We start from the raw sequence: 24,107 nt of genomic DNA on the forward strand, positions 1-24,107 counted from the left end.
CTGGTTTGTCTGCGCCAAGTAGTGACTCAATGACTCAGGATGGTGTGATGTCACCACCATCTTCAATGGGTGGCCTCCATGGTGGCCATAGGAGGGGAAGAGAAAGTGCATGATGTTTTATGGCTCTGCCTGAAAGTAGTGTACATTACTTCTGTCTCCATCTCCATTCCATCAGCCAGAACCCAATAATATGACCTCAACTATTTGCAAGTAAAGTGGGAAAACAGTCTTCCTTTGTGTCTGAGAGGAGTAAAAGTGAATGGTGACCATATAGCCAGTCTCTGCCCTACCCCGTGAAACTTTACTGTTGTGTCCATTCAATGTTTGTTTAGATTCACTCTCATACTTAGCGCTTCCTTGCTGTTTATCCATTCTTGCACATAATACGTTCCTTCTGGGATCACTTTCTTTCCGCCTGAAGTGCATCATTTAGAATTTCTTTCAGTGAGTGCCTTCTGGCAGTAACCTCTCTCAGTTTTATCTAAAATTTGCCGTTCAATTTGCCCTTATCTTTTTTTTTCTTTTTAATTTGGTTGTGCCGGGTCTTAGTTGCGGCAGGAGGGCTCCTTAGTTGTAGCTCGCTGTCTCCTTGGTTGTAGCATGAGAACTCTTAGTTGTGGCATGCATGTGGGATTTGGTTCCCTGACCAGGGATCGAACCCGGGCCCCTGCATTGGGAGCACAGAGTCTTAACCACTGCGCCACCAGGGAAGTCCCATGCCCTTGTCTTGAGAGATATTTCTTATGGGATCTCGCCTTAATGGTGGGAGAAATTCCTGTTATACTGTCTACCTTAGGCAGCCCTGGGATGTGTTTCCTGATTGCTGTGCCTCATGAGACCATTAAAACTTATGCTCAGATTCATCAGTTTTGCAAATGTCTTCAGAGAAAAGCTGACTTCAGCAATCTGTTTATATCTCTGAATTCCCGTAGTTATTTAATTTTTGGCTAAAGAATTACTTACTTTATTGACAGATCATTAATGCACTTAAGATTTTATTATCTAGCATTTTTAGTAACTTTTGATGGAAAGGGGAACCCAAGGGGGACCCAAGATAGTCTATCATATTACTCCATCTTCTGATATTCTTCACAAGTTCGAGGCCCATTTCATCACCAAGTGGTGACCTCCTCAGTAGAAGGCAGATGTTAGACTTACCTTGCATTCTATTCCAAAAGTAAAGCATCCTCATTAAAGTAAGTTCCAGATTAGATCTAAGGTGAACACAGACCGCCTCCATCACAAAGAAAAATATGTATGGAGCTTCCTGCATAAGAGGATTAAACCTTGGGACTTATTGCTGTGTTGGGTGATAAAACTGCTGCTACTGTGTCCAGCACAGCATCCCAGCTCCTTGGCCAGTGCCTGGCTCTTAGTAAGGGCTCCATAAATACCCCATGACAGCTGAGCTCACATATTTCTTTCTAACAAATTAGAGAACCACACAAATGTATTTTTTAAATGTTTAGGCATCTTTATGCATGGTGCTTTTGTTCTCCTGTGGGACTTAGCACATTTGGGTTTACAGTGAAGACTTTCTGGGTCTTTGCCTTATCTCTGCAACTAAACCATTAGTTCCATGAGGACAGGAGTCCACAGACTTCTCTCCATATACCTCACAGGCTAGTACAGTGCTATGTATGTGCATGGCTGGTGTCCAACAAAGTAGGTAGATTGGTTGGTCAATTAAATAAACATATGAATCCCAGGTTCATGAAATCACAGATACTTGCCATTTCAGAGATGGTGGGGGTAAAAGATGTTGTCCAAGGCCTCAGGATGAGAAATGCCCCAAGATGATGGGTAGCCAATACCTCTCAAATGCAGTGGGTTGTGCCCTACCTGCAGGAAGCTAGCCTCTCTTCAGGTCAAAGGTGGGCTCTTCTCACACATTTATGAGCTCCATCATACCCCACTCCACCCCATAGAATAGATCTACATTCAGGAGGCTTGTGGCTATAGAACAGAGTACACGTCACACGACCAACACCCCAATATGAGACCCCTGACTTTGCCACAGTCAGTGGAGCACATTAGTAGTACATAGGGACCATATAGAGTTGGTCATATTTTTGAGTAACTGGTGACATATGAAGAAAGGTCTTTGAAAGCAGCTTCCCGGGATCAACCCACATTGATGGAATGAGCTACCTTGTGCTTTTTTTGTTTCTGGCCAAGACTTGAGATGAAAGGTGATGGAAGCAGCCACCAGGACCTGACACGGTCTCTGTTTCTCTGCAGCTGCGGGTCTTCAAGCTGGCCAAGTCATGGCCGACCTTAAACACGCTCATCAAGATCATCGGCAACTCGGTGGGGGCTCTGGGGAACCTCACCATCATCCTGGCCATCATTGTCTTCGTCTTTGCTCTGGTTGGCAAGCAGCTCCTCGGGGACAACTACCGTGACAACCGGCGCAAAATCTCAGCACCTAACGAAGAATGGCCACGCTGGCACATGCACGACTTCTTCCACTCCTTCCTCATCGTCTTCCGGATCCTCTGTGGAGAGTGGATTGAGAACATGTGGGCCTGCATGGAAGTCGGCCAGAAGTCCATCTGCCTCATCCTTTTCTTGACGGTTATGGTGCTGGGCAACCTGGTGGTGAGTGCATGGGCAATGCAGGAGACTTCCATATTATCCTAGAAAGTTTGACATTGCACATGTCTTGCCCACATTGTACCTCCCTGACTGAAAAGTCTTCACACTTTTCCAAGTTGTACAGGACACATAAATATCTGTTGGGAAGCAGCTGGAATAAGCCCATATGACAGAGCAGGAAAGACCTGATGTAGAATCCCAGCTCCACCTCTAGTAAAGTTGGGTGACCCAGCACAAGAGACAATCTCCCAAGCTTTAATTTCCTTAAAATCAAGAAAATAGTGCTTACTTATGGGCTTACTGGGAGAATTAAATTACAGGAACAACATACACAAATTGCCTAGTGCAGTTTCTGGACCAAGGCAGGAAGTCAATAAATGGTAGCTGTTAGTTGTTGAAGGAAAATTTCCCTTCCCCATTCTGGGGTTCTCAGAAGGTATTTCTGTTGGGGGTGAGGGGGAGTAGAGTTACGTAGGTTCTAGCTAGGAGCAGGAGGGGAGGCACAATGGGAGAAGAGGAAGGAGAGGAGCTGGATCCTGGACAACATCCAATGCCATGACAATAACAAAATCCACTCTCAGGTTTGCGGGGAGCCCCTCTGGAGGCCTTTCTCCCAATTGGCCCCAGCACCCCTTCTCTGGCCCAGTCTGGCTCCTTGTCCTCAGTTGTCTCCACTCCCTCAAGTTCTGGGTGCCTTTGCTCTCCCAGCCTTGACCAGGGTGAGGGGAGGGTGTTATTTTTAGGAACCCCCTTTTTTTTTTTTAATTGAAGTATAGTTGATTTACCATATTGTTAGTTTCAGATGTACAGAATAGCGATTTGGTTTTTTTCCATTATAGATGATTACAAGATGTTGAGTATAATTCCATGTGCTATACTGTAAATCTTTGTTGCTTATCTATTTTATGTATAGTAGTTTGTATCTGTTAATCTCATACTCCTAATTTATCCCTCTCCCCTACCTTTCCCCTTTGGTAACCATAAGTTTGTTTTCTATGTCTGTGAGTCTGTTTCTGTTTTATATATAAATTCATTTGTATTATTTTTTAGATTCCACACATAGGTGATATCATATAGTAATTTTCTTTCTCTGTCTGACTTATTTCACTAAGCATTATATTCTCTAGGTCCATCCATGTTGTTGCAAATGGCAGTATTTTATTCTTTTTTATGGCTGAGTAATATTCCATTGTATATATAGACCACATCTTCTTAAGCCGGTCGTCTATTGATGGGCACTTGGGTTGCTTCCATGTCTTGCAGGAGCCCCTTTCTTATTGCCTTGGAAGTCAACCAACTTGAATTCTTTTCCCATAAGAGTTTTACAGATAAGAGAAAGCTAAACCAAGAAAGAGGATGAAAAAACAAATCCAGACTCTTCAAAGTCTTTCACAACAGGGTCCCTGAGCCAGAGGTGCCTTCTGCCTGCTCTCCCGAGTAGGGGGCTGGACAAAACTCCTTTCTTCCAGGCTGAGTTCCCCATCCCTGCAGTGTCACAGAGGTCCCTGACCCTGAGGCAGGAAGTTTGCCTTTCCGAGCACTTTTATATCCTTGTGCCATTTCCTCTTCACAACCACTCTGACGGGTAGGGGGTCCCGAAGGACACATAGTTGGAAGCAGAGAGGAGATGTGCCCAGGATTCCAGAGTGAGCAATAGAAACCACGGTATGGCTGATGAGGGTGGTCCTGGGCAGGCCCATGCCTGCTCCTCTCTGTTGTCCCTGAATGTCCCTTTGCTCAGCAGGGGTGATGTACTTCCAAGTACTTCCAAGTACTATGGTGGGGAATGTACTTCCAAGCCTTGTCCACGTGAAGCAAGTTGCTTGGGGCATCCCCGAGGCTCCTCTCAGTTGCTGTCAGAATGTCTATTCCCCCAAGAAGGAAAGCATCTTGGGTGGGCAGGGAGAGGCCCCAGTGTGCCTGTCCTGCCACCCAGCTGCTGACCTGGTGGGCCACGGAGGGGGTCAGATCATCGATTGAGTGATCTTCCTTTCCTTCTCTCCAGGTGCTTAACCTGTTCATTGCCCTGCTGCTGAACTCCTTCAGCACCGACAACCTCACAGCCCCAGAGGACGATGGGGAGGTGAACAACCTGCAGGTGGCCCTAGCGAGGATCCAGGTGTTAGGCCGGCGCATCAAGAAGGCCCTTTGCAGCTTCCTCAGCTGGCCCTTCTTGCTCCCCCGGCCCAAGGCAGAGCCCCAGCTGGTGGTGAAACTCCCACTCTCCACCTCCAAAGCTGAGAACCACATTACTGCTGACACGGCTGCGGGGAGCCCTGGAGGGCTCCTGGCTCCCGGAGGCCCCAGGGATGACCACAGTGACTTCATCACCAATCCTAACATATGGGTCTCTGTGCCCATTGCCGAGGGCGAGTCTGACCTCGATGACTTGGAGGATGATGGTGAGGAGGATGCTCAGAGTACCCAGCAGGAAGTGATCCCCCAAGGGCAGGTGAGAATTCTCCCACGGGACAGCCACAGGAAGCAGGGTGGGGACTTAGGGCTGGAGTGACAAGTGGCAGTAGGGAAATTTTGATGAAGAGGTTTTCCAACCTCAGGGCTGGCACAGCCTTGAAGAGCCCCAGGCAAGCCCGGCATGAGACCCCTTCACATAAGGAAGCACAGGCCATGCCAAGCTTTCTGGAGGAGGTGACATTTAATCAGAGCCTGGAAGAAAGGGTCAGAATTCACCAGGCAAGCAGGGAGCAGGGGCATTGCTTGAGCCCCAGGCCACTTGGAGTTGCTTGAAATTGTCTTTCATATAGCTGCCCCATTTGCTCCACCCAACCCAGTCTCTGTGCAGGAGGTGCTAATAAGATTGCTCTAAGAACAGGATGTTGTCCAAGAGCAAGTCTCATCTCATCTTCGCCAGCAGCCTAAAAACTCCTGATCATTATGTGACTCATTCATCCAGCTTTTCCCGACAGGGGATGTCACAGGGAAATGACACTTGTTCCTTTGGCACCAAAGAATTTGAAGCATATTTTTGGGTAATATATATTTTTTTAAATGCTTTGCATAGTTCCTTTCTACCTTAAGCTGATAAATCAACCCTCGTTAACCTCTTCTCAACGACTCAGGGCATGCACGTCTCCACAATGTTGGAAGGCAGGGGTCCCTGTGGGACCCGGGGACAGAGCACTGCTGGCCAGGCCACTAAGTGGCCTCAGACAGCTGTGCTTTGAGTCTGTAGCTCTTCCCTAGCCTCCGTCCCTCGCAGCTGTCACTGCTCTTGTGTTCCAGCAGCTGCTGTTATCAGCTGCCATATTTTACATGCCTTTGTCTGGGTGACAGCCGAGGGCAGGGCGTCACCATCCCCAGAGTAAAGGACATAAACTCTGTGATGCTGTCTCCACTCAGAGTCATTTTCAATTACTTTGGGGGTTCTTGGGGTCTCCAGAGGGCAAAGTTCACTACCACTCTGACCCCTGGACAAGTGATAATGATCATGGCTAACATCTATGGAGCCAAGCACTGCTTGCGAAGTGCTTCACAAGTATGAACATATTTAGTCATCAAAATAACCAAATGAAGTAGATCTTGCCTTCTCAAGTTTTCAGATGGGAAAAATGAAAATAAGAGAGGTTAAATAACTTGCCTAGTGTCACACAACTTGTAAGTAATGACACGAGATATTACACACAGATCTATCTGGCTGTATGTATGTATGTTCGTTGCATATGTTAGGTCCTTGGCTCTGGCAGATGACTCTTCAAAGTTAGAATTGCTTAGCTGAGGGTGGGCACAGGTACCCAAGTTGGGGCTTTCTCTCACTAGCAGGAGCAGCGGCAACAAGTCGGGAGATATGAGGACCACCTGCCACCCAGGAGCTCAGGTTCTGGAATGTCCTCTGAGGACCTGGCTCCACACCTAGGTGAGAAGTTGAAAGACGAGGCTCCTGCTCAGGGCCCTACAGAGGTAGGTATGTGAGCTTCCTGGAGAGGTTAAACAGCCTGCCGGACAATGACCAGTGGGATGGAGGGGACTGGAGGATAGGGCTGGGCATGGGGTATTCCAGACTACGCTCAACTGTGGAGGCTCATGTCTCATCTTGGGAATTTTTAAAGTCCTTCCAAACCTGTGGGCTAATCAGCATGATTTCACCGGGAAGAATGAGGTTCCATAGACTGGGGGACCGAGGACCTGTTCCTCAACCTCTCTGAGCCTCCGTGTCTCCATCTGGGAAGCTAAGTGGTAATGGCTACTTGGTAGCATTCTTTTGAAGCTTCAGTGAGATGCTGCTTGTCAAATGTTTAGCTCCTGCCTGAAATGGAATAAGTGCCCAGAAAATGACAGCCAAGAAAAAAGGAAACAAAAGACAGTGCACAGAGAAAGTTAAGTATCTTTCAGAGCCAGCAGATAAAAGTCGGAGTTGCTGTGGGTGAGGAAGTCTTCCCTGTGACCATCTCCCACCTCCCACCCCCGCTTTCTGTTGTCCACACTGTCTTCTCGGGCCAAAAGCAGACTGGTGCTGGGGAGAGGCTATCTGTACTGAGTGCTGTACTGACAGACTTACATAGACTGAGCAGGAAGAAGATCTTATAAGAGGTAAAAATAAACTTGGTGGTTTCATTACAAATCTTTAAAGAAAACAAGCTACATTGAAAGAGGTATCTCTAAAGATTTAGCATCTGTAATAGCACAGTATTAAATGCAAGAAGTTAACTTGACACCTAGCCACTGAGTGCCGATGGTGACAGGCACCGGGTAAGCAAAGATAAGGAAGACATAATTCATCCCAAAGTTATCAAGCCCATCAGCTTGAGGAGTGCCAGCCACTGGCTGTGTGCCTCTGGGCAAGGCTGACCCAGCGGGGTGAGAGAAGAGGGTGGGATGAGAAGGGATTTGAGGGCTCTGGGTGAACATCAGCCTCTTGGTTCCAGTTGGGTGAGGGTTGCCATCTTCTACACGTGGAGAACATGTTTCTGCTGAGCATTCTAAGGACTCCCCTGGCTAGTTTTCTCTACTCGGTGTTTTCAGTACACTACCGCTGGGGATTGTTTTTGTTTTTGTTTTGATTTTGTCCATGACCCTAGCCAGGCAGGGAGGGTGGGGAGGGTGACAGATGGGGACCCACCCCACCATTTGGGTCCATTAGTCAAGCGATCAGGTTTACTAATATGAGAGCAGCTTCAGCTCCTAATTGAATTCATCTGGAGACATTATAGGGCTGAAGCTGCCAGGAGGGCAACAGGGCCCCTGCAGCATTGCTCCATGATTAAATATTCAAGCCCAGTGAAGGCTGAGAGTCTTTATGGGTGTAATTACTGTGTCTCGGGCCATCGCCAGCCCTCCATCAGGGGCCTGGAGGTTTAAAGCCTCACACAGCTGAACCTCTGGGGCTCTTCAGAGAGCATGACTGTTCTGGGGCTCAGCTGGCAAGGCACCAAAACAGAAGGGACGCCGTGGTGGGTCCAGCCCTGAGGGGCTCTCTCTGCATCTTGGAGCTCTGAGCCAGTCGGACCTGTGGTGACAGTGTGCAGATTCACTGGGCCCCTCAGAGAGCTGGGTTCACTGCCGGGGCTTCTGCCCTGCAGGGAGTGGACGACACGAGCTCCTCAGAAGGCAGCACTGTGGACTGCCTGGATCTTGGGGAGATCCTGAGGAAGATCCCTGAGCTGGCGGATGACCTCGATGAGCCAGATGACTGCTTCACAGAAGGTAGAGTGGCAGCCACAGACCTCCTCCACTTGACATTCATTAGGGCCAGAATCCAGCGCAACAAGTACTCATCTGGTCACCTCTGTGTCCAGGGTTCTGGCCTGGGGTCTAGGGGAGACAGGCAAGCAGTGCCCCTTGCTCCTCACTCCCAAGCTTGAGAGCCCAGCATCAAACACAGATGCCAGACTCGCAGCAGCTGACTGGTGGGATCTGCATCTCATGCCACATCAGACATGGCAAACAGATGCTCTGCCTTCCTCATCACCCTCGAAAACACCTCACTGAGTTATAAACCAGCCCTCTTGAGGTTGAAAGGGAAAAGGTAGCCACCACCATAAACTCTTGACTTGGGACATAAAAGGACCCAGAGGAGGGCCATGATGCACCTGTGTCCCTGCATCTCCTCTGTGACCCTTAAAGGCAGAACCTGCATCTTACTCTTCTTTTTCCTCAATGTTTAGAACAGTGAAGCCTGTTATATTCTCAATAGATATCTGTGCAATAGTGAATAAACATATAGTTCATGCTATGAAAGTAAGTGTGGCCTAAATAATTAAACAAAGAAACCACTTAATTGAGTTTCCACTTTCACGTGACCCTGAGCTGGGCTGCCCCCAGGCCCCATTCCAGCCATGTGGAGACCCCCCAGTTCAGCACAGGCTCAAGGCATAGCCCCTCAGACACCCCCAGGCTCAGGCCCCGTGTCTTGTCAAAGCTCCAGAAAGGGTGGGATAAGGATAAGGGCTATGCTATCATCTGTAGGGAGGAAGATGCTTGGGAGGAGGTGAGAGTGTGCAAGACCAGTGGTGGAGAGGGACACCTGAAGGGCACGATGGAGAGACCACCTGAAAGTGACCCCACTTCTCTCATATTCCAGGAAAAAATTCTTTTCCAAAATAGCGGCAAGTGGGTTTCCCTGCAGAGTGGTTTCCCTTCAGGGCTGGAGTCAAAACAATGCCTCCTTTACTAGTGGGACATCGCTCACCATCAGTCCCCTCTCCCCACAGGCTGCATTCGCCACTGTCCCTGCTGCAAAGTGAACAGCTCCAAGTTTCCATGGGCCATGGGCTGGCAGGTGCGCAAGACCTGCTACGTCATTGTGGAGCACAGCTGGTTCGAGAGCTTTATCATCTTCATGATCCTGCTCAGCAGTGGAGCGCTGGTAAGCGGAGGTAGGGGTTCCATGCCACAAAGCCCTCCAGGTGGGGTCTCCACCACCAAAGGCCCTGGAGCTGCAGCAGTGGGTTCCCCTGATTCCTGGGCTGAAAGTCCCCAACGTGTGGCTGGAAGGCGAGCTGCAGCCCAGCACGAGGACTCCTCTTAGCAGAGGGCATGGTAGGTGCTTGAGGGGCCCGTGTCATGGCCTGTTACACCTGGCTGCTTGGATTTCAAGCAGTGAGTGTATACATCCCACTTTATTGTTGGGAAAACTGACACTCAAAGGGTTTATGGGACTTGTCCAAGATTACCCAGCTTGTCAGTAGGAAAACCTAACTTTGCCTTCATTTGATCCCAAAGCCCCTGATTTTCCACCTTCTGATCTCCCAACACACTGCCCTTTTCTGAGGGCCCAGTACGAAAAGGACCATCCTTCCCTGCCCTAACAAGCCGCTTGCAAGTACTGCTGTCACTCACTCAAAGTGCATGGCAAATCATTACAACGGCACTTCTCAAAATTTAATCACCCGGGGAACTTGTTAAAATGCACATTCTGATTCAGTAGATCTGGGGTGGGGCCTGAGAATTTGCATTTCCAACAAGCTCCCACGTGATGCTGACCCTGGTCCACAGGCCACACTTTGAATAACAAGGCCTTACAGTCCTCTAGATTCTGAGTTAAGAGACACTTCCTAAGCCCCTTGCTGGGTGTCGAGCTTTGTAGGACAAGGAAGGATGTTCTCTCTGCACCATGGCGTAGGCTCACTACACAGTCTCAACTAATTTTCCCAATGAACCAAGGTAGACGTAGACACAGGAAGGGACTCATCCTTGGCTGTCCACATTTTATGGATGAGGACGTCACAGCCTAAAGACACGGAGGTACCTGCCCAGGCTCCCAGCTCATTAGTTAAAGGGAGGACTAGCATCCCACTCTCTTGATTCACGGTTTCCAGTGTTTCCACTTGCCTTTTGCTCCCTGTGTGCCATTTACTCCCTGAAAACAATCTGCTGACCATCTGGGCACCCACTTAAATGCCATATTTCCCAGGAAGGGAGCCCAAACTGCTCAGGGTGTTGTCTCAGCCTTAGGGAGGAGCAAAGGTAGGTGAGAAAGTTTGATCTGAGAGGTGGAAGGAAAGCTAGGCCAGCAAGGGCACAAAGCTGAGGGAGAGGAGTCTCACAGAGCAGGCTGGGCTGCCATCTTGGAGGGGGGGTGGCAGCGTCTGATGGTGCCCACTGCCCTGGCACAGGGTGGTGACGGCCCCCCTAGAATAGCAGTCTCAGCACAGTCCTGAGTGCAGAGGCCACACTGCGGGGCAAAGGGAGGTTGGGCAGTGCATTCTCCACACCTGCCCTTCCTCTATCCTGCAAATGATAACCTCAATCATTTGATGAGGACTAAGTGCTTTCTTCAGCACCTCCTTCCCTTGGCCCTCTACTCCCCTTCTCCACACACCCCTGCTGCTCCCCTGCCCTCCCCTCCCGGCAGGGAGCTCACATCCTTAACCAGCTGCTGGCCCCACCCCAGTGTTCTCCCTCCCCTCTCCATCTCCTTCCCCAAGGGACTGAACTGGCTGGCACCAAATTTAGTCTTCCTTATGCTTTTACTTTGAGTACGTTTAAAAAAGAAATAACATGAGTTTTTATCTGACAAAGTAAAGGGAAAAAAAATACTTGGAAATTATGGGGAAATGCAAAGAAAAAATATCACCCATTTTCCTATCACTCAAAGAGAATCTCACTTTGAAAACATTTTGGTGCATTTCCTTCCCATCTTTCTTATGCATGTAACACATAAATATTACAAAACGGAAACCACATTTTTGCATTCTGTAATTTCTCAGTAAATTTTCTCAGTAATATGGTCCTCCTACCTCATTAAATGGCTGCAATGTAACTAACCCCCAAACTCACTCCTAATAAGCATTGAATATCCTATGCGCACTCCTTTGGAAACGTTGGCTTGTTTCCCGTCTTAGGTCTAGCTTTAGAAGTAGAACCAGAAGTAGGAATTCTTGTGCAGTTTGTGGAGGGTGTGCTTTGAGCTGGAGCATGTGAAGGAAGTAGGACAGAACAGGGAATGGAGCTGGGAAAAGACATGGGTTCCCATGAAGCCCAGCCTCAGCCTGATCCCACAGGAACTCTGAAGCATAAAGGGCCTCACGGGACAGTCCCACCTTGAGGCAAGGGGATGGTCAGACACTGGCTGCGGCTGCCCCCAGAGGGGTGATATAGTCTCCTAAGGCGGAGGCACTTCCCTTCAGCCCAGGGACGTGTCCTCAGGCAACAGGGGCATTCACCAGCCTTTAGCAACCAACGTTCACAGCAGCTGGGGATGGTCATACTGGCTCCTTAAACAGGATCTAGGTGGGACACCAACAACATCTAGTGTCCTTAGGATACATTCTTGAAGGCAGAATTGCTGGATTTCTAAAAGCTTTGAGTCATATTACCAAGTTGGGGTCCCAAAAACTGAACCAGTTTTCACTCCGGCCAGCTGTATATGAGAGTAGCTGATTCCCCACAGCCAAACTGACTGCGGGGTTCCCCCCCACCATCCACTCCCACCCATGCCCTTTCCTCTTCGTCAATCTGATAAAAGAAAAATGGCATCTTCTCTTCATTTGAATTTCCTTGATTACCAATGAAATGCAGCATTCTTTTTCAGAGTTCACTGGTGAGTCTTACTTTCACTTTCACGAACATCCTTTGTTGCTTTTATTTTTAAACTAAGTCACTGTTAGCAGTCCCTTTGGTTCACTTCCAAAATCCAATTAGAGAAGGTTTCCTTTCTCACTTGTGTTCAGTTCCCCTGCAAAGTATAAGCAGGGCTGTGTGTCCTTGTTGGCTCCGAGGAAGTCCTCATTTGTATCTCACAGGGCCTCCTCCACTACCCCACCCTACCTCCCAGAGCAGAGAAAAAAAAAAAGATGCAGGCAAACTGGTTACCAAAGCTCTCTCAGGGGCTGACTGGGTCCTTCCCTGTCCCTGGGCCCCAGTGCTGTGGGTCTAGGCCGCCTACCATTTTGCTCCTTTCCTTCCAGGCCTTTGAAGATTTTTACCTTGACCAGAAGCCCACGGTGAAGGCCTTGCTGGAGTACACCGACAGGGTGTTCACGTTTATCTTTGTGTTTGAGATGCTGCTCAAATGGGTGGCCTATGGCTTTAAAAGTTACTTCACCAATGCCTGGTGCTGGCTGGACTTCCTCATCGTGAACGTGAGTGTCTCAGTGGGCACTTGTGGGCTTTGGGGTCCTTTCCCCTGGCTGATGGCTGCAACTAACGCAAAGGAAGCTTGGAGGCCTGGCCTTCAAGGGTGACTCCAAAGAGAAGTCTTAGCAAGGGGTCTGAGAATAACCCTGCATACCTGTGATCCAGGTAAGATCCAGGCAGTACATGATTCCAACACAACAGCGACACTCAGGTGAGTCTTCAGTTCCTAGGTCTCCATCCAGAAAGACCACTTACTACCTCTGTATTTTACATCCAAAGCAAGATGGCACATGACCTTGCATCCACTGTCAGGGCTTCTAGACCTAGGGATGCTGAGGACTTCCTGGCACAGAGAACCTGCCCTCCCACTGACTCAATGATCCCCAGCCCTGGCTGCACTTTAGAATCACTTGGGAAGCTCTTAAGAACAGAGTGAACAAACACTACTCTTCCCAGAGATTGGGGTCTTACTGGTCCTGGGTGGAGTCCATGCATCAGTATTTTGTAAAAGCCCCTGGACATGTCCAATGTGTAGACAGGATTGAGAACCACTGAGCTTAAACCACTGGTGTCTCCCCAGTGGCACTAAAAGGGGCAAAGAGTCCCTTTGGAGAGGTGATGGGCTGGAGCTCATGTGTTCAGATGAACCTGTGGCCACTAGCCCTGCATTAGGGGATTTACCAAGTGCCTCCCACACATTAAACTTGAGATTCCTCAAAGGTGTGAGGAGACCATCCTCAGGAAAATCTCCTAAGAGCTCTCCTAGCCCCCAAAGCCCGGAGAGAGCTCCTCTTCCTCTTAACCATACAGTCCTCTATCTATCCAGGCCCTTGCAGTCTTGGCATTTCAGGATGGCTGCCTGAGCTATTTGTTCACTGCTGCACGTCTGAGGGTCCCTGCAGGTGGGGGAGGCACGTGCTATGTTTGCCTCTGCTTCCCACACTCCCACAGCCACTGGTGCCAAGGTCTGCACATCAGAGGTGTTAGGAAATGTGTCTGTATTTGGTGCTTGCCTCCTGAAGCTGGATGGGGTCCAGTTCAGAACATTCTGTCCAGCCTCCTGTGTTGGCAGGTCCTCCACAGCAGGTCTGTGCACCTAATTCTCTTCTTTCCTGATACCAGTGCGCTAGCAGCATCAGGCCACTGTACCACAGGAATTAGCTGTGAGGCCTGCAATCTGAGTCACAGGTGATAATTTTGTGCATATCATATAATTATTCATAAATGAAAGGAAAATTTTATTCCAGCTACCCACTCTTGTTAGGGGCAGTCACTCCTAAGTAGGTCTCACTAGTTTCAGTCCTGATCCCCTGATGTGGTCACCCACTCATCCATCCATCCATCTGCCTACTAATTCTTCCTTCTGACCATCCATCCCTCCTTCCATCTATCCAACCATTCACCCTTCCTTTTTCCTTCCTTCCAAACATCCATTCATGTTTACTTCTTCTGTTTATCCTGTCAGTCCTCTCCTTCCATCCAACTATTCTCACTCTTCTTTCCCTCCTCCCTTCTGCCCATCTATTCATCCTAACCTTCCTTCCATCCCTCTGTCAATTTGTCCTTAACCCTTCTATCTTTCTATCTTTTGACTTGTCTTTCTATTGAACTATCCAGTCATCTAACCTTCTATTCACTCATTCAAGCACCTTCCATCCAATTTTCCTTCTGTTCACACATTTTCCATCTTTCTATTCTTCCTTTACTTCATCAATCTATCCTTCCTTTCTTCCACCCATCTGTCCACTCACCTCTTTTTCTTCCATTCATCCATCCACCCACCCATTCTTCCATCCAGTCAACCTTCCATCATTCTCTAATCTCTTCCATTCCTCTACCCATCTCTCTATCTTTTCATTCGTCCATCATTTATCCAGCCATCCATCCTTCCCCAATTCATCCATCCCATTCATTCACTATCCATGATTTTATATTTTATCTTTCTTCTTTGCTTTCTTTCTTCCATTCTTCCTTTCAACTCTCATATCCATCTTTGTATCATTTAGTCCATTCTTCTATCCAACCATCATTCAACTTTCCATCAAGATTTCTTCCTTCTTTCTTTCCTTCCTTCCATCCATCCATCCCAACATGCCTCTCTCTATTTTTTCAATTTATCAAATGCTTATTTATATCAATAACTACTGCATATAGGATTGTTTTATGAAGTGCTCTGGGGGGGATAGAAGCCAAGAAATAAAAATTCCCTATCTCCAGGAGTTTATACTTTACTCTTCCAGCAGGTGGGACAACAGAGAGAAACAAACATATGATGAGGGAGGATGTGGTGAGCACTGCTGGAAATAGTTAGTGTCTTAGGGACACAGAGACATGAACCTGCTTCCACTCTGGGGGTGGGGTTGCTGGGCAGGCTTCATATAGGAGGTGGCATTAGATATAAGGCTTAAAATGAGCAGGAGCAACAAGGTGCAAAAAGGACTGGGGGTGGTCAATCTTAATTAAGGAAGGACCCTGGGCAAAGGCACAGACACAGGTACATTTAGGGAACAACTTGATTTGGGTAGGATACGTGGGTGAAATATGACTGGAAAAGCAGGCTGTGGCCATATAATACAGGCTAAGGAGTCTGGAGCTTATCCTGAGATGATAAAGCATCAGTGAAGGTTGGGAGTAAGAGAGAAACATGATCATAATCAAATTTGCAGAGGAGAATGGATGGGATGGATGCAATACGGGAGCCTAGAGACCAGTTGGGAGGCTTGTGGCTTGAGCAGTGGGAATGGAGCTGGGCTTGGATGGGAGGGCTTTGCTGGAGAGGCCCCAGCTCCTAATTGCCCCAACTGCAGATTTTGCACATGAGGCAGCCTTCCCAGGGGCTGAGCAAAAGACTGAACAGGGTCCAGCATGGAACTGGCCCCAAACCTCCTGCTCTCACTTAGCCAGGCAGCTGGGTGCCACCTGCTGGTGTCTGGAGCCTTGCCTGGTTGGAGAAAGGGGGTTGTTTCCATTCCAGTTTTCTGTCCTGGTGGAATAAGCCACCATTCAGAGAACAGGCATCGTTTGGGGCTCTAGCACCCAAGTGTAAACCCTTCCCTTTCTGACATCCCTTCTTAGCTGTCAAGATAAGCTGAGCCTGAATTCAGCCCACCAGTCGTGGTGCAGTTGGGGGTCTCCCAGGATTGGGTCACAGTCTCTGGCAAGCTCAAGCCAATGCATAGGGTATCTCCCTGGCACCTTCAAAGTTCCTGGAAGGTGTGACCATTTTTCCATGTAAGTTTGTGCCTTTGCAGTCCTTGGTCCAACACTTTAAAAAATGCAAAACTGACCAGCCAACAGGGACTCACAACTCAGTCATTATATCTCAGCTATCTGTCAAAGCTGAATCTCCTGGCCCCATGCCAGTCACTCTTCCTGGAAAACTGCAGAGCTGTGAGGGCCTCGGAGTTCTCTTAGTCTGATTCCTCATTTTACAAAGGTTGAAAGTACAACCTGCACTAACAAGGCACTGACCCAAGGTCACAAAAATATCAGGGTTGAGAGGGAACTAGACCCCACCCAGCCCAGGACTCTTTCTTCCCCACTTTTCTCAGCACGTACAATCGAGCCTCACTTTATATTCCTCAAGATAGACTTTCTGCATAACCCCCATGAAGGGCCAGCATCTCTCCAAGTCTCTGAAAGTCAATCAAATTTTAAAGGCTGTTGGGAACTGGCTGGTGCCTCTAGAGAGGAAAGGGAAGGCTGATTTACTACACTGGGAGCTTGATCACCTACATACAAGGAGGTGGCGATGTGGGAGACTGAGATTTTCTTGGCCAAAAGTTCAGATAAATGATGAATGAAATTTTTAATGAAAGAGAAGAGATTGGACTCTCACTATACCTCTCGTTGGAGTTCAGAATAAGGTGGGAGCCAGGATGATGGATCTGACAGAGTAGGGAGTGGGAGGGATTTCCTGTCTCCATCCACCAGGGTCAACTTTCTGGAACCCTAGGGTGATGCTTTTGCTCTCTGCCTGCACTCAGGTCTCACTGACAAGCCTTATAGCGAAGGTGCTGCAGTATTCTGATATGGCATCCATCAAAGCCCTTCGGACCCTCCGTGCCCTGCGGCCACTGCGGGCCCTGTCTCGATTTGAAGGCATGCGGGTAAGACCTATCTCCTAACTACTCTGGTCTGCAGCACTTGGTACCCATTCCCCCTTTACACCCTCCATACTGCTGACCCTGAGCTCCAGGCCCTACCCCCACAGGTCAGCTCAGGGGTCCCCACTTTCTGCTGTTACGTTGGTGGTGCTGCAGTATCCTAACTCTCCTAGTTCTCCTTCAAGTCCCTCTGTAAGCCCGCTTCCCTTCTCACCTCAAACATCACATCTACCGGGACTCAGACCTCACTCTCTCCTGCTCTTAGTGAGGCAATCCTGCTTCACAGCGTCACAAGCATCTCTTACCTCAATCTCCCCACCCTGCCTTTTGTCCTTATTGCCAAAATCTCCAGAACACCCCAAGCTCTTCATCTTTCCATGACAAATGAGCCTTGCCTCTGACACTCCATTTAAATGCAGTGACATCAGCGGCTCAGCAGCTCAGTCACCACCCACTGGAATGCATCTTCTCTCCAACCCAGCACAGTCATTGGGTCCTATGGATTCTCTCCTTTCATCCATCCCTCTCCTCATCCAAGGCTTTCAGCCGCCACCTCGCCCTCACTGTCTTCCTCAGGATGGAATGCTCACAAGTCTGGCCCTTGTCTTATGGAGGATGAGGGACTGCTCATTTTCTCCCCTCCCCTTCCACATAATTATGAAAGTCTTCTGGTACAGAAAGCAAGGTTTGCTTTCTTCCTCCACCACTGCCTCAAAGAAGACATCGTACCTTCAAAACAAAAGTGGACTTTTAAAATTAACTTGTATCTTTACAAACGCTAGAAGCTTATGATTGAAGTACCTTGATGTTTATTTTATTTTATCTCCAGGTTGCTAATTTACAAATAAACAAGTTTGTGAATATGGATTTGAGTTTTCACTGATTCTTGACCAAAGCACACTATAAACTGTATTTTATAAACATATAGTTTATAAAATAAAGCAAAGTTCTAGAAGTCTGTATGTGCAAGTACAAAACACACACTGGCACCCCTAAATGAGTATGTATGTGCTTGTAAGTGTGTCCATCTCCTCAATCCTAAGGAGAGACACTGAAACCTGCCCTGAATGAACTTTAGAGAGAATGTATAAACCCATCCTCACTGCCCAGTGTCTCTGTCTTCTGAGTCTGAATTATGGCTCTAATTAACCCACTTCTCTTGCTTCCACTGGCTCATGAAGCAGCCCGAGTGAGGGTAGAAAGAACTGGGATCGGGCAAGAAGGGTGTGGCATCGGTGGGGTTCCAGATCTTTCTGCCTTTCCCCCCAGGTGGTGGTAGATGCCCTGGTGGGCGCCATCCCCTCCATCATGAACGTCCTCCTCGTCTGCCTCATCTTCTGGCTCATCTTCAGCATCATGGGTGTGAACCTCTTCGCAGGGAAGTTTCAGAAATGCATCAACAAGACCAGTGAAGGCTTTCTTCTTGTGCCTTGGACTACTGTGAATAACATGTCTGACTGTGAACGTCAAAACCACACTGGAAGCTTCTTTTGGGTCAATGTGAAGGTCAACTTTGATAATGTTGCAATGGGCTACCTCGCACTTCTGCAGGTGGTGAGTCCTGAGATCAACCGTGTCTCTTCCTTTGGCTGCTCGATAAAGTGGAGGGCCTGGGGTCTCCCAGAAGATGCTATGTGGAGACTTTGCAAGGGGTAGCACTCAGTGTGAAGTGAGATTATTCCCTGTTCCTACAGACTGCACCATGAGGCTAGAGGGCCCTACCAATGAGTGTGATCTCCCAGTAGTGCAATTAGACCAATTTGGGCTAATAGAATAGAATAAAGGGATAGGCCTGCCATGGGGCTATATCAGGTGATGACTTAGAATTCACTACTTGTACAAAATAGACCTGGTATAGCCACACAGACTGAACAGTCTTCTATTGCAGATCGTCTCCTAGAGGGTAATAAATTATGTTCCAGTCTATTGTAATGATAGATAATGCTTGTGATGATGACAGTCAATAACATTCATGCTTCCATTCATTCATTCATCCTTTGCCTTCATCCACTTGTTCATTCAGTGTTAATGCAATTGCTTATACATTTGTCATGCAGTTACCCACAGCTTCCTGCACTCCACCCTTTGTTCATGCATTCGTTCAACAACAAGTCCCTGAGTAGCTATGGTGTGCTAGGCACTAAAATCAGAGTCATGTCAGAACTGGCTCCAGGGGGGCCAATGCTCTATGAGAAAAACAGACAAATAAGTGAATCAAAACAGAGGCCGATGTAGATGGATGGGCAGACACTGAGTGGCCTCTGTTCCTTGTTTCCAGGCAACCTTTAAAGGCTGGATGGACATCATGTACGCAGCTGTCGATTCCCGGGAAGTGAGTCTCAGCCCGTGGTGACTACCGCCTCCCGCTCTGTGCCTCCCGCCCACATTAGTCCATTTGAAATGGGGTGAAGGTGGCCTTGGTACTGGAAAAGGCGATCACCCAGCAGTCTGGCACTATCCCCCCCTGGAGCAGTGTCCAGCTGGCCTTCTGTTGGATATTTAAGCTGACCTAGTCTCCTAAGCTTCTCAAGTTCTTCCTCCGTTCACCATTGAGGAAATTATCAGATAACCTCTAAAGGACTGTGCATGAGGGCGCTCCCTGGGCAGAGGCAGGGGCAAGGGCAGTGGCTAGCTAGAACAGTGTCACGGCAGCCAGGTGGAGGAGATGGGTGCTGTTGGGGAAGGAGAACCCTTTCCTGCTGGGGCACAAGACACCGCTGATGCCCTGCCCCATATCCCCTCAACCCATCCTTTGTTTCTTATTCTGTCTGAGATTTGATTTTCTTCAGTGCCTCAGAGCTGGCTCAGCAGCTCTTCCCCCAAGGGCAGAGGACTTCGAGTCTACAGGGGCAACCCTCACAAATAAGCTCTGGGAGTCTGTAGATAAAAGCTCTCACTTCCCTGTCCCTTGGAGGTACAATTCTGAAGTGTGTTCTACAGTCCTTAGAGCATGGAGTGCCTGTTGCCCATGGTAGTGGTGCTGCCTTTATCCTGTTCCTGCCTCCCCCTCTCTCACTTCTGCTTCCTGTGATCACCTCGCAAATAAGCCACCTGCAGCCAGGTCCTTGTCTCAGGGTTCTTTGGGGTAAACACAAGCTAAGATGCCCCCTCGTCCCCATGCCCCCACTTGTCTGCTCACAGGTGAACATGCAGCCCAAGTGGGAGGACAACGTGTACATGTACTTGTACTTCATCATCTTCATCATTTTTGGCAGCTTCTTCACACTCAATCTCTTCGTTGGGGTCATCATTGACAACTTCAACCAACAGAAAAAAAAGATAAGTGGGGCTTAGGTGTTTCTGTGGTAGTGATGAGTCTTAGACTTACCTTCGATCCCCGGGCCTCGTGACTGAAGCAACACTAGTCACAGCCCCCATGCCTGACCAGGAGCCCAACTTGGCTTTTAGCACCAACACCGACCTTTGCCCCCTGATTGCAGGCTTCACCCCTGTCTGGGGTCTGGGCCCAGAAAGGACTGAAGGCTGCCATCTGGGGGCAATAACAGTGGTGTGTGTTATCCTATCTCTCTGCACTTAGGGGGCCAGGACATCTTTATGACAGAGGAGCAGAAGAAGTACTACAATGCCATGAAGAAATTGGGCTCCAAGAAGCCCCAGAAGCCCATCCCACGGCCCCTGGTGAGCCCCAGAGCTCGCCTCTCTAGCAGAAAGTGTCTGGAAATCCAACCTGACAGCCCATGCCTGTGCTGGTAGGCGTCTGGCCAATGCTCTCTGTGGAGGAGGAGATCTGGGTTGATTTTGAGGATGAGGTAATGAGACTTCCCAGGCCCAAGGAAGAAAAGTCTGCAAGAAGCAACTCTGATCTTCTGGAGTGAACATACTCCTGCAGGTGTTCCAGATAGGCCTGTTTAGGGAAGTACTTGAGTTGCCCAACAGGCTTAAGTTTCCAGCACCAGATCAGGAACAGATTAGGCTAAATGATAGTAAGGGTGGTTAGAGCCCTGAGATGAAACATTTGTGGTTATGCATTTTGATGTAGGTTGCAACAGATTGCCAGCCTCACCCCACATTCTACCCCATGCCTACAGGAAGACAGAGAGGAAATAGCCAAACCCAACCACCCTGGGATCCTGGGCCCAGTCATGGTCATGGTCAGGTGACACAATAGGAACCAAAAATTATCCTACTCTAGTGTTTAAAGACTGACCAAAACTTAGAGGCATACTCCCCTGTGATTCCTTTATTCAAAAAGATCCATGGCACAGTCCCATTAGCCCTTCCCCACACAAGGGCAAAACATAAGGACCTTAAGCAAAGGTACAGGCCTTTCCCTAAATGAATCAGGGAGACATACATTCTGTTGGCCAAGACATTATAATTTCTAAATCAAGGCATGGGGTTTGCATAAGATACTAAAAACTTCATGAGCACAAAGTCTTAAAAACATTTACAGGAGGAAAAGAAAATGCTATGACCTGTCACATGCTTTACTTGGAAACAGTGGTCACAAATGTATTACTATTCTCCATTCTGATAAGAAGTGTTACAATGGGGAGTGATAAGATGTTCAGACCTCTGTAGGGGCAGAGGTGTCCTTCCAAATACCTCATAATATCAAGATAACTGGGGTTGAGTTAGCCTGAGGGAGAGTCCCTAAGGCTCAGGGAGTATCCCTCCAATGTCCAGTGGGCAGGAACAGGCTCAAAATTAGAAGATGTAGGTGAAAGGCTGAGCCCTGCCAATCAGAGTCAAGCAGGGGTTACGGGAGAAGGATCCTAAGACCTAATGAGAAGCAAGCAGTTAGGTCCCTGCTGACCTTTTCTGGTGGCTGGACTGATGTTGAATCCACATTTGAACAGACACCAAGGTGTTCTGTGCTGGGGTCAACCCTTGGCAAAATCATGACAGTTTTGGGTACCCTTCCCTACATACTTGCTCCATCTCTCTATAACATCTCAGCTTCTCCCCTCTCATCAGCCAATCCCACAGGCCACCATAGCTTCCTCCTCTCAAGGAAGACAATTTCCTTGGGACAGGGTGAGCTGCATTTCCAAAAGGGACCCTGGAAAGGACACTATCTTAATATAAAGGTAGGAACCTAATGCTGAAATTCCAGGCACTGCAGTAGGAGTGGAAGTCAGTGGTTGGGCAGGAAGACCTACAACAAAATCATCATGTCTCCTAATCAAGCCATCCCCAAGGTCCTCCAAGGTTGGCACGGGAGGAGGTCTTCCATGCGGATAAGCAAAGTGAGACCTCATAGCCCGGCTGTGTTCCTGACATTAGCCATCCCTTTGAATGGGAGGGGGTGTATATTACTAACTAACTAACTATCCACACTATAATAGCTTTAGTGGAGGAACATGGCTCTCTCCTTAATATTCTGGTCCAGGCACGGCAAACATTATTTCCTTTGTTCCCTTTAGCATAGCTGAGGCAAGGCTGGAACATTTAAACAAGACTTTGAGGTTTAGGGATACCAAAAGGGAAACTAGCAGATCAGGGCCCAGGCGGCAATTGCATCTGGCTGCTCTCCAGGGCCCACGAGCCTTGGCCCATCCTAGCTCTTGGCCAGCATCCATATGGCAGGCAACGTCTTGGCCCCCACCCCACAGTGGGACCAGCCTGATCATCTGCCCTCCACAAAGTCCAGAGCCAAGAAAGAAGCCCAAGCAATAAGAGAAATGCCCACTCCCACCTAAGACTCACCTTCCCAGCTCCAGTTTCCTCCTCACTAGATTATTGGCACTGGAAAGGCCATCTTCTTCCCTGAGGGGTCCCAACAGGTTGAGCTGGTCAGGTAAGCTGAGCATTGGCACAGGACTCTGCTCCACAGGTGCATGGGTGCCAGTTCATGGCAGGGCCAGCCTCGGATGACATAGGGACCTCCAACACAGGCATGTACATACTACTCCTTGCCACACGTGAATCCCAAGTTCTAAATCTTATGCTTCATCCATAGCAGAGCCTAAGGCTTCCACAAGACTGGGAAATTTTATTCTATAACGTTCCCTACTATAGAAATCACTAAAATCAGGTTTCACATACTCCACTTTATAGGAAAATAATAGGCTCCAGAATATCACATCATCAGTCACCCACTTCATCACCTCTGAGAGCCCCGAGGGTTGCAAAGAAGTGATCCCTGCCCACAAGCTAAGCCAAGAGCAGCTAGAGAGCCGCTCCACTCCCCAGCAGCTGAATATCCAGGGCAAACTTGATGCCCAGAACTTAGCAATGTGGCCTGCTCTGTTTAGTTAGAAGTCATGAATGGGCCTCTTTTTTTTTTTTTTTTTGCCATTTTCAGTGATGAAATGAAAGCTATTAGTGGCTCAGCATCCCAGAAAAGACATAAGCCAGCAGCTATACCTGGAGCCAGACCCACTCTGATTCTTTGCTCAAACCCTGCAGGGTAGCAACCCATCCCCACCATGAAGCAGAAAGCAGGAACCAGCCCTGTCACAGCCCTTCTCCCCTTTGTGGCTCCTGGGAGCTCCCTGGTGAGACTCATGACAGGTTCCTTTCTCCCTCACAGCCGCTCACGCAGAGCCCTGTACACAGTACACATTCAGGAAGTGCCTTTTGTACAGAATTAAATGTAATCAACCTAGTGGAGTGGCTTTATAATTCTGTTTGAAGTGTGTGTAATTCAGAGCTGTCCGTTCTGTCATCCATTCATTCATCTGCCTATTGATCATCTGTTGCATTCCAGATACTATGCAGACCCTGGGGATAGGGCAGTGAGAGATGTTCCTGCCCTCACAGAGATGACAGTCCAGTGACACAGGAAAACAATTAGTAAAAATCACACACATATTAATTCACAGGCTGGAGAAATTGCCAAGGGAGAAAGAATGGCGTGAAGAGCAAAGGGTACATAGGACTAAGCCTTGAGGAACTCTAATATCTAAAGGTTGAGTAAAGAAGACTCTAAAAAGAGCAGACAGAAAGGCAAGAAGAGAACCAGGGAAGTAAGCCCTCTGGGAACCAAGAAAAGAGAGTTTCAAGGCAGAGGGGGCGGTAAGCGATGCCAAACCAGTATGTTGGACGTTACGAGTGATCTTAACAAGCACCATTTCAATGGCAGGATGGGAACAAAAGCTATGTTGGAGTAGGCTGAGGCGTGAATGGGAAACAGTGATTGCACACAACTCCTTCAAGAAATTTAACTGTGAAGTGAAGAGAGAAGTAGGCTGGTAGCTGGAGAGAGATGTGAGATTCAGGAAGATTTTTCTCTAAGTTAGGAAAAACTAGGTCATTAGAGATTTAGGTAAGGAACCGAGAGCTAATAGCCAAGAGTGGCCAAGTGTGGCCAAGAGTCTCACTCATCAGTAATGAAGCAGAGGGACCAGGAGGTCAGTAAGTGGTAGCGATGAAGAGGGGGCAAAGGAAGGCTAACTTGAAGAC

At 48.3% G+C, this 24,107-nt stretch overlaps 1 protein-coding gene across 1 annotated transcript in view; it reads left to right on the plus strand.

Annotated features, from left to right (window-relative positions):
* The window catches only part of SCN10A (sodium voltage-gated channel alpha subunit 10), a 77,809-nt gene that overhangs the window by 48,159 nt on the left and 5,543 nt on the right, over positions 1–24,107 (plus strand). The window contains 11 exon segments of the mRNA XM_027097140.1: positions 2,242–2,601; positions 4,604–5,050; positions 6,376–6,516; positions 8,136–8,259; positions 9,267–9,421; positions 12,465–12,638; positions 16,620–16,742; positions 18,009–18,293; positions 19,018–19,071; positions 19,881–20,033; positions 20,286–20,378. Coding sequence (XP_026952941.1) covers positions 2,242–2,601; positions 4,604–5,050; positions 6,376–6,516; positions 8,136–8,259; positions 9,267–9,421; positions 12,465–12,638; positions 16,620–16,742; positions 18,009–18,293; positions 19,018–19,071; positions 19,881–20,033; positions 20,286–20,378 — 2,109 coding nt within the window.

This window comes from Aethalodelphis obliquidens, unplaced genomic scaffold (assembly GCF_003676395.1).
Source record: "Aethalodelphis obliquidens isolate GAN/ISIS:26980383/991018 unplaced genomic scaffold, ASM367639v1 scaffold112, whole genome shotgun sequence".
NCBI lineage: Eukaryota > Metazoa > Chordata > Mammalia > Artiodactyla > Delphinidae > Aethalodelphis > Aethalodelphis obliquidens.